The sequence below is a fragment of the Neophocaena asiaeorientalis genome, unplaced genomic scaffold (genome assembly GCF_003031525.2).
Source record: "Neophocaena asiaeorientalis asiaeorientalis breed wild unplaced genomic scaffold, Neophocaena_asiaeorientalis_V1.1 scaffold249, whole genome shotgun sequence".
Classification (NCBI taxonomy): domain Eukaryota; kingdom Metazoa; phylum Chordata; class Mammalia; order Artiodactyla; family Phocoenidae; genus Neophocaena; species Neophocaena asiaeorientalis.
In genome coordinates, this window is record NW_020172625.1 from 7,493,471 (window position 1) to 7,503,809 (window position 10,339).

The 10,339-nt window shown below is 37.8% G+C and overlaps 1 protein-coding gene across 1 annotated transcript in view; it reads right to left on the reverse strand.

Annotated features, from left to right (window-relative positions):
* The window catches only part of TMC1 (transmembrane channel like 1), a 129,063-nt gene extending 119,121 nt beyond the window's left edge, over nucleotides 1-9,942 (reverse strand). The window contains exons 1-2 of the mRNA XM_024738997.1: nucleotides 9,803-9,942; nucleotides 7,711-7,873 (exon numbers count right to left, since the gene is read on the reverse strand). Of these exons, the coding sequence (XP_024594765.1) occupies nucleotides 7,711-7,726 (16 nt within the window). The 5' untranslated portion in view covers nucleotides 7,727-7,873; nucleotides 9,803-9,942. The remainder of the gene's footprint in view (nucleotides 1-7,710; nucleotides 7,874-9,802) is intronic.
* Nucleotides 9,943-10,339: the final 397 nt, after the last annotated feature.

The following is a 10,339-nucleotide window of genomic DNA, read 5'->3' on the forward strand; positions in this document are numbered from 1 at the left end:
GAAGGACAGACGTGAGGAATAGGACAGATAAACCATTAGCCCTCAGGTGTAGAAAAAGACATAGAGCATCATGAAGTCATTCTCAGAGTTAAAAAGTAAAGATTGTGAACTCTCCGTCATAGATAATTAAGATTTCACAATTAAGAGTTCCCAGGCAAGATCAGACCAGGAGCAGAATGGAGCACAGAAGGGTAGACGAGCCATACCAGCCCGAAAGAAATTCCTTAGCTGTCTTGATTAAAGCTTCTAACTTGTTCCCTTAAGAAAAAGAACTGGATATTTATATCAAAATCTACTGTGTGCCCTACTAACTATAACTATAGCTCACTTCAGTAAGCATAGATTATTTAATTAAAAATTAAATAAATGCTATCTTTAATCAGATCCCATCAGATTTCACTTTCCAGCCCTGGCTTTCAGGTAGATCCTGTAGCTTTCTGGTAATTTACAGTTATAAGAATCACCTCACTTTGATAAGCCATACTCATTTTCTGGTATCAAGGTATTAAAATACACAGTCCAGTCTAAGACTTGGTTAATGCATTCTCCTAAGGGCCTTTTGCAATACTCCCATAGGTATGACCCCAATATTTCACTCCACAGGCAGCCTCTGTATCTGTACAATCCTCATTCCAACAAGCAACCTTCTTGGATGAAGACTCATCAAAATCACTCAACCACTGTTACTTTCCACTGTATCTATTTGGCCAAGGAAGAATATATGAAATCTTGCCTTGATAAATGATGGAAATGTAAGTTGTTTTCAATAATTCTGTATTTGTTTGTTTTGGGAGTATAATTGCTTTACAATGTTGTTTCTGCCACACAACAAAGTGAATCAGCCATACAACATGCTCCTGTTTGTGGTTACTACATACTATATACTATTAGCAGAAAACTGTCTAGGATAGAGAGTGAAAACTGGCTAGAAAGGAAGCAAGGAACAAGAAAGTTAATATTTATGGAAGACCTCCTATATATAAGTAAGCTGGACTAAAAGAGATGAAATGATTAGTTATAGTAAACAACCATCATTTTATTAACCCAGTTACTCTGCTTTTATGGGAACTTTCCTACTACCTCCCCAACATTTTCTGTGAATTGTATCCTGACATAAACATACACACATTTATTCACCCACATGGCTGAGAAAATGGAAGATTTAGGTACTCTTAGCCTCAGTCTTACCTGTCACGTCTACTACAAAAGAGAGAAAACCACATGCAACTGGAAAGAATGAAGCAGATTTGCAGAGGTAAAAGACAAAGAGAATTTCCTGGGTTTGCTATAGAGCTTCAGTCTCTGGTTCTAGCTGAGCCTGAGACTCAACTTCATTCTTCCTTTGGGCTCTGGGAATCCCCCCCACCAACCCCCCCCCTATATTTTAGCTTAGGCTAGCTAAGCTGGAATATGTCTTTAACTAAATTGCCCTTAACTAACACACCCACTCAAGTTCTAAATCCTATAAGAAGTGAAGCAAGGATTCAAACCCAGGTCTGCATGATTCCGACATTTGTTCCACTCCCCACACTGCCAAGAGTTAATGATATGGTGTGGCGATAAGAGCAAGTACAGTTCTGCATAAACAGAACCACAGCAGTCAGAACTTTAAAGTAATCATCCAGACATACCCAGAACTGATCAGACTTGTATCTACAGAATGTTTCGGCTCCACAGCTAAGGGGTGATCTGGATAAACTGAAGAATGTTCACTAGAGAGCCATAGAAGAAGATTAAATAATTGGAAATGAGAAAAAGTGCATAGTATATATTGCCTCCACAATTCAATTGGTACTTCATATCCTGCACCCAAACATCTTTCTTGTAATGGTCTTACACTGCTTTTTAATATTTTCTATGTCTTTGTCTCATCTCTTCAAATAGGTTTTGAGCTTCTTCAAGTCAAGGAATATCTATTATACTTTTTGTTGTATTGTGTTAAATGAATTAAAATTAAAGAAGACAGCTTGTTCAAACACAAAAGAATAGAGGATAATTTAATAATAGTACTGGTAAATATGAATCTCTACATTGATGGGAACTGACTTTTTCCAATACCACAACAAGAAGAGGAGAAAGAATTCTCATATACTAATATGAGATATTTAAATTAGTGTTAGGGATAAATTTCCAAATTGAAGCAATTGTTGTAGCATGTGTCCAAGAGGAAAAGCCTTAGAGATTCAGCCTCTACATAGGGGTATTTTTTTTTTGTCTAGGACAGTTTTGGTTTGGATCCTTTTTACTGTCCTAGACAAAAATAAATAAATCATTATTTAGTGACTTCATGTCCCTTTTTCAAGCCTTTCCAAGACCTATGAAGACATCAGACAAGAGTGGAACTTTATCTTTTTTTCCCCATTAAAATACACTACATGAATATACTTAGTATTTCTGAATATTGGCATATGGAACTCAAATACTAAAAATCTGTATCTTTAGTAAAAAAAAAACATACCTGTGAGTACTACCCCAAAGTAGAAAAATATGTTTTGAAGGTATTTACCTTATATCATTTAAAAGTTATGGTAACTGAAGGAAATCCTCTAATACTCAAGCCAAAGCATACTATAAATCCAGTATTGGAATTTTTGCTTCCAGCCACAATGAAGTAATTAGAAATGCATTAACCCTATTACCTTAAGCAGCTAGACATCCAGACAAAATATATGAAACATCTCTTTTCAGACACTGCTCAACAGAAAGCTCAAAACAGTGATTCCTCAAAGAAGGAAAGCAAATGAGATGCACCCTGACATTGCCTGATCATTTTGTCTGAGGAGAGTTTCTAGGCTGCAACACAGGGAGGGGGAACCCAAACAGAGGCTTGTGGTCTCACTGAGTTAAGGAGAAACAGTTCTGATTTCACACACACACACACAAACACACACAGAGGCGGGGGAGATGGCGAGCTCTAGATCTGCAGACAAATCTTTTCTAACGTTGGCTGAGTACTGATGTGTGCATACATGTGTGGTAACTACCAAGGCCAGGGAAAGGACACTAGAAAGGATGGGCAGAATAGTTTCTGAAGTTCACATGAGTCAGGAAAAGTTCGGATTTTCCAGCAGTCAGCGAGGAGAGACCTTGTAATTCAAGAAGTATTGGTTAGAGTCCTCAGAAAGTTATTGCCCAGACCAAATTAGCCCTGCTCTGAAAACACCCTAACATAGCTTAAAGCCAAGTCTCAAAAGCATATCCAGCTAATTTAAAGTTAATTGCATCCCAGAAAATAATCCAACAATATTTAAAGGAATACAGAAAAATCCAGGACCCAAAAATGTAAAATTTAACATTTCCAGCAATGAATTTAAAAATCACCAGGTAAGCAAAGAAGCTGGGGAAATAATGTCTCCCACCCAGAAGAACAATCAAATCAACTGATAGAAACAGATCCAGTAAAGACCAGCATGATAGAATTAGCAGACAACAATAGTAAAACAGCTATTATAAATACACTCCACATGTTTAAGAGCAAAATGAAAAAAATAAAAAATATTTTAAAAATACAAACCAAACTCTATAGATGAATAATACAGTATCTGAAATGTGAAATACATAGGATGGGATAAACAGTGGATAGATGTTGATGAAGAAAAGAACACCAAACTTGAAGACATCAATTTTATTCAAAATGAAACATAGAAGGAAAATAAGATTAAAAAATGAAAAGAACATTTGTAACTGTGAGATGATGGTAAACAGTCTAAAATATATGTAATTGGAGGGAAAGTCAGAAAAAAGTGAGGAAATAATGATCAAATTGTTTTAAATTTGATGGCAACTATAAACCAAATATCCAAAAATGTTAGCAAATTCCAAACAGAAAAAGAGATTAATAAAACTATACAAGGGCAGAGCATAAACAAATTGCTAAAATGAGCACTAGTAATGGGAACATCTTAAAAGTAGACAAAGAAAAATGACATAAAGATAAGACTGATCACAGACTTCTCATCAGAAACTATGAAAGACAGAAACCTTTAAACACTAAAAGGAAAACAACCTAACAAACTAGAATTCTGTTTCCATTGAAAATACCCTTCAAAAACTAAGGTAAAGACTCTTTCAAACAAAAGTTGAGAGAATTCATTGCCAATAGGCCTGTTTTACAAAAAATATTAAAGGAAGTTATTCATGCAAAAGGAAAATGATACTAGATAGAGATCTGGATCCGAAATATGGAAGAAAAGTCACTGGAAATGGTAAATATATTGATAAATATGAAAAACTTTTTCTTATTTTTCAAAATTTCTTTTAAAGATAACTGAGTATTTAAAGCAAAAATGATAATGATAGACTGTGGAGTTTATAATATATGTGGAAATAAAATGTACAAAAACAATAACACGAAGTATAGGAGAGGGGAATAAAATTATACTGTAGTAATGCTATTAAAATATATGTAAAGTGGGGGCTTCCTTGGTGGCGCAGTGGTTGAAGAGTCTGCCTGCCGATGCAGGGGACACGGGTTCGTGCCCCGGTCTGGGAAGATCCCACATGCCGCGGAGCAGCCGGGCCCGTGAGCCATGGCCGCTGAGCCTGCATGTCCGGAGCCTGTGCTCCGCAACGGGAGAGGCCACAACAGTGAGAGGCCCGCATACCGCAAAAAAAAAAAAAATATATATATATATGTAAAGTAGAATACCATTATTTGAAGGTAGAATGCCATAAGTTAAAGCTGTATACTGTAAACCCACTAAAATAGAATAACAACAACAACAAAGCTAATATACCAATAAAAGAGGAGATACAATGAAATAAAAAAACACTCCAAAAGAAATTAAAAGAATAAAGAACAAAGATATATGGGTTAAAAGAAATAAAATAGCATAAAACACATTAAACATCATTAGCCATTAGGGAAATGCAAACTAAAACCACAATAAGGTACTACTACACACTTTCCCCAAGGGCTAAAATTACAAAGATTCACTTGCAATATCAACTTTTGGTGAGGATGTAGATCACTAGCACTGTCATGTATTGCTGGTGAAAGCACAAAATTATACAGCCACTTTGGAAAGTAATTTGGCAGATTCTTATGCAGTTAATCAAACACTTGCCATACAACCCAGCAATTCCAACTCAGACATTCACACAAAGACACATACTCAAATGTTCATAGCAATTTTTAAAATAATAGCCCCAAGTTAGAAACAACTCAAATGTTCAACAACAGGTGAGTGGATAAACAAACTGTGGTACACCATACAATGGAATACTACCCAGCAATAAAAGGAACACTACTGAAATGTGAATGAATCTAGAAAGTATTATGCTAAATATAAGAAGCCAGACACAAAAGAGTACATACTGCATGTTTCCATTTACATGAAATTCTAGAAAACACAAGCTAATCTACAGTGACAAAAAGCAGATTAGGGGCTGCTTAGGTCTAGGGGTAGACTATATGGGAGGTGGGAGTAGAATGTGTGGATTTGTGCCAAAGGGGCATACAGAACATTTGGGGGAAGTAGAAATCTTGATCGTGGTGGTCATTATGGCATGTATACATTTGTCAAAACTTGCCAAAGTGTATATTTTAAATGTGTACAGTTTACTGTGCACAAATTATACATCAATAACACTGTTTTTAAAAGTGGAATGAACAAAATGGAAATAAAACAGTGCCAACATTCTATCAGTCATAGGAATACTGTCCTTAGTCATCACTAATGGGCACTTCAGACCCAGGAAGTGCTGTCGACTTCAGAGAAATCCTGAAAGCCAAGGCCAAGCTGGAAACAAATACCTCAATGTTCCTAATTTTTAAAGGCCTTAAAGAACTTGCAAAGCAATGTTTCTGGCTCTGGTTTTGTTTTGATAATTATTCAGTACTGCCCCAAACACATTAATCTACAAATTCTTTGAGAAGAACTCTGTCACATCACGTTCTTCCCAGAGCACATAAAAAGAATCAAATGAATTGCTTGTTGAATGCACCAATAAGTGACCAAATGAATGAATGAATAAAATAAATTTCTATGGGAATTAATATCCCAACACAGCTGTATATCATTTATCTCTTGTAGAAAATGCTACCTATCCATCTTTAAATATGACAAAAGATCATTTATTGGAGCACCACAAATCTAGAATTTTGAAGAATCTGTATGAGCAGGGCTGAGTTTTATTTTTGCATTGTTGAAAAAAAATCATATGGCCAAACAATAGTATAGAAACAAGGCGATGATTGCCACCTTTATTTTGTATGTTGTATCAGAGTTTACAAATGGCTTTCACAAACATTAACTCATCTAAGCCATTTAGGACCACTATTTTACCAATAGGCAGTTTCTGTCTATAAATCACAATCTATTGATGCACTGAAGGAAAACTTCTGAGGGCTTTTCTAGTTAATCTGTTAATCTGTTTCAAACAATGATGAAAGAGAGAGGGTGGGGGAAAGATCTCAACATGTTACATTTTAAATTACAATTCAGGATTAGCATCATTTTTACAAATGGTTAAGATAGCCTGAGCAGCCTTACTGCAAGTTTTTGTAAAAACTGCTGGAGTTCTAAAGAGAGCCTGACAATACCTTCACTACCAAATAGCCTGAGGAGTTTGAGGACCCCAGCTTGGAACACCCTAAAGGTGCTGAAGTTGAACATCTTATATAAAATTTGAACCCTACACTTATTAATGGAAAACCAACCCCACCTATTAAAAGCTAATACACAACTATGAGCTATTTCTAATAGCCTCTTTGGAAAAGTATGTTGAGCCTCAAAAGAAGTGGTTGTTTTTGTTTTCTAAGAGCAATGACCTGTTTTGATAATAATATTCCTAAGACTGCCCAGATGTTTGAAGTCCATAAGGTAACTGAGCATATTAAATAGGATACTGCTCAGATTCTCAAGACACAGGCCTGGATGACTTTAATAGATTATCTCTACATGAGATCTCTGTCTCCACTTTCCGTTCTAAGATTAAATAAGTCAGCTAAAGGAACGACAGAGACCAAGGCCATTTGGATTAGAAGTTCTAGGCTGAAAAGCAAATATGCATTTCCAGGTTTTCCATATTTAAAATTTTTACCAGTTTGTCTTTTGGGGACTGAAATGAGGATGACAACAGATCCAAAGTAAGCTGCATTAGCATCACAAAATGACAGCTGAATATGCCACCCACTATCTCCATAGTACTGAAAACGCACCTCTGTGACAAGTCACAGGTACCAAGAAATGTTTCATCACACTGCTTCCCTTCACATAAATACCCCCCCATAGGGTTTATGTCTCTCTTCTTAGCTTTCTCTGCCTTAATCCTCTTTCCTCTACTCTTCAGCTTTACTTAATTCAGAACTGTATCTAATTCACAAATTGAAGCAGGACAGGTCTCCCTCACAAACTCGGCCCACACACCGATCTGACAAGAGGTCACTGCTATGGACTAAACCCCAAGTAGGAGTTGCTGCACTGGAATATCAGTGTATTTTGCTTTCCCCCATTAGCTTCTTAAATGAAAGAAAGGTAAGTTCAAGCACTTACTAGCTGGTGAAATCATACATCCCTTAAAGAAAAGAAGTTGAAGAAATATTGAACCCTTCCCAATCTCTCAAGAAACAAAGGGACGCTCCCCACAGTAAAAATAGAAAGGGGAATGCCCCAAAGAGGAAACAAAAATTGTGAAACAAACTTTTCAAAGTGCCCAATCTCTAAGAAAGGTAGAGTATCCTACAACCAGGTCTTTATTTTGAAATACCTTTCTTGGGTGGCATCCTGGTGGTGTCCTGTCAGAACGTCTCGGCTGCCGGTTAACGCGAAGAAGGATGACAGGTTGAAGGGACAAATGTTTCAGGTCTGGTCCGGCACATGCACACAGTTCTGCCTGTTGCTGAAAGTGCTCCCTGGTGCCATTTCACAGTCTGAAACATAAGAAGGTACTAATTTCCTCACCATTAAATTTTCATGAATGTTTAGTTTGCCATTTAGGGATGGAGTACTCAGGTCAAAAGGGTTGTATGTGGGGCTCATGTCTGAAATAAAACTAAGCTGATCGTGCAAGTGGTATTCAAAGCAAATCTGGCTTCATCCCATTCTGTATGTGCTTGCCTGCCTCGTTTTAAATACCTTCCATTCTAGGGTTTTATCCTAAATACATGCACAGAGGGCAGTGTAAGGGAAAGCACTTTTAGAAAAGTGAGAAATACTGACCACTAAGCAGACTTTGTAAATTAAATGAGTAAATAAAGAAGATACTCCTATGTGTGGAGTTCAGGTTTAAGCAGCAAAGCCACAGTGCATTCAGTTTAGCTGTCAATCTCAATGTGGGGAAACTTGGAAATATTGTGTTCATTTTCTCAAATTCTCTGAAAATAAAACTTGCTACAACAGGAAACTTATTTTCTGGGAAGTTTAAAAAAATTTTTTTTTTCTATTAACACTTCTCAAAGGAAGGTAGTAATCCTTGCTTTAAAATGGTAAACAAAAAAGATTTCCATCACTGAAAAGAAAGGGACAAAAAGTGCTGAAATCTAATGTTGCAAAAGAGGCTGCCTTTTGAGAGGGAGAACACGGGCATTCTCTGGTTACTTCGGTGATAGCCGCTGACCTTGGCAAGAGGAAACACTGTTCTGAAATGGATCCTGGTGGCACATTACACCAAGGCAGCTTTTGGCTTCACAGATGGATTTGTGCACAGATCTGACCCTTCTAGAATATAAAGCCTACTACATAGACTTTAGCTAAAGTAGTGTGTAGCACACCTGGAATTATGGTTTAAAACAAAGCTCTGTAAAGTGATGCTCACTTAGCTTTTTCCTATTCTGGACATTAGATCTCAACTGTAATAGTAAGATAGGATATAGCTGATACAAGTACTTACATTTAAAGATTTATAATGAAAGTTATGTGGTTCTTTAACTTGGGAATTTATAAGGAAATTGAGAAGTTTTGTTGCAAATTGTTGGATCTATAATCTAGAGTGAGAACAGTATGTAATTTAATTTATATTAACTTTAAAAATATGTAAAATAACTCTAAATTCTATTCTAACAAAAACCATAATAAACTTATAAATAAATTAACAAGATGTTCTTCAAGCTTCCTGTCCAAAAAATTATAAAAACAATACTAAACAAAAGATTAAACACAGAAACCAACAAAGAAACATAGATTAATTCACGCATGTTAAAATTTCTATTCATCGAAAGATGTTTCAAAGAAATTAAAGTAGAAAATACTTACAACTCACACAACACTTCATAAAAGTATAAAAAACAAAGAACTTCTACTTATCAACAAGAAGAAAATCAGCACCCCCAAAAGGGAAATAAATGGGAAATGATTTGAACAAATATTACACATAGGAAGATATAAAACCTAATAAAAATGAACAAACCGAGAATTTGTCAATACAGTTAGAGGGACATGGGGAAGATGGCGGAAGACTAAGGTGCGGAGATCACCTTCCTCCCCACAGATACACCAGAAATACATCTACACGTGGAACAACTCCTACAGAACACCTACTGAACACTGGCAGAAGACCTCAGACCTCCCAAAAGGCAAGAACCCCCCCACGTACCTGGGTAGGGAAAAAGAAAAAGGAATAAACGGAGACAGAAGGATAGGGACGGGCCCTGCACCTCAGGAAGGGAGCTGTGAAGGACGAAGTTTCCACACACTACGAAGGCCCTTCGCGGGCGGAGACTGTGGGTGGCGGGAGGGAAGCTTCGGGGCCGCGGAGGAGAGCGCAGCCACCGGGGTGCGGAGGGCAAAGAGGGAAGATTCCCGCACAGAGGATCGGGGCCGACCGGCACTCACCAGCCTGAGACGCTTGTCTGCTCACTCACCGGGGCGGGCGGGGCTCCGAGCTGAGGCTTGGGCTTCAGTCAGAGCGCAGGGAGAGGACTGGGTCTGGCGGCGTGAACACAGACTGCAGGGGGTTAGTGCTCCACGGCTGGCCGAGAGGAAGTCCGGGGAAAAGTCTGGAGCTGCCACTTCCCTGGTGGCACACTGCTTTAGAGTCCGCCTGCCGATGCCAGGGGACATGGGTTTGTGCCCCGGTCCGGGAAGATTCTACATGCCACGGAGCGGCTGGGCCCGTGAGCCATGGCTGCTGAGCCTGAGGTGGGATAGGGAGGGTGGGAGGGAGGGAGACGCAAGAGGGAAGAGATATGGGAACATTTGTATATGTATAACTGATTCACTTTGTTATAAAGCAGAAACTAACAGACCATTGTAAAGCAATTATACTCCAATAAAGATGTAACAACAACAAAAAAATGAATGAAACATCAGCAGTAATTTCACAGAAGAGGGAACACACAGCCAATAGACATATGAAGGAAGTTCCAGTGTCATCTAGAGAAATGCAAATCAAGACCGCT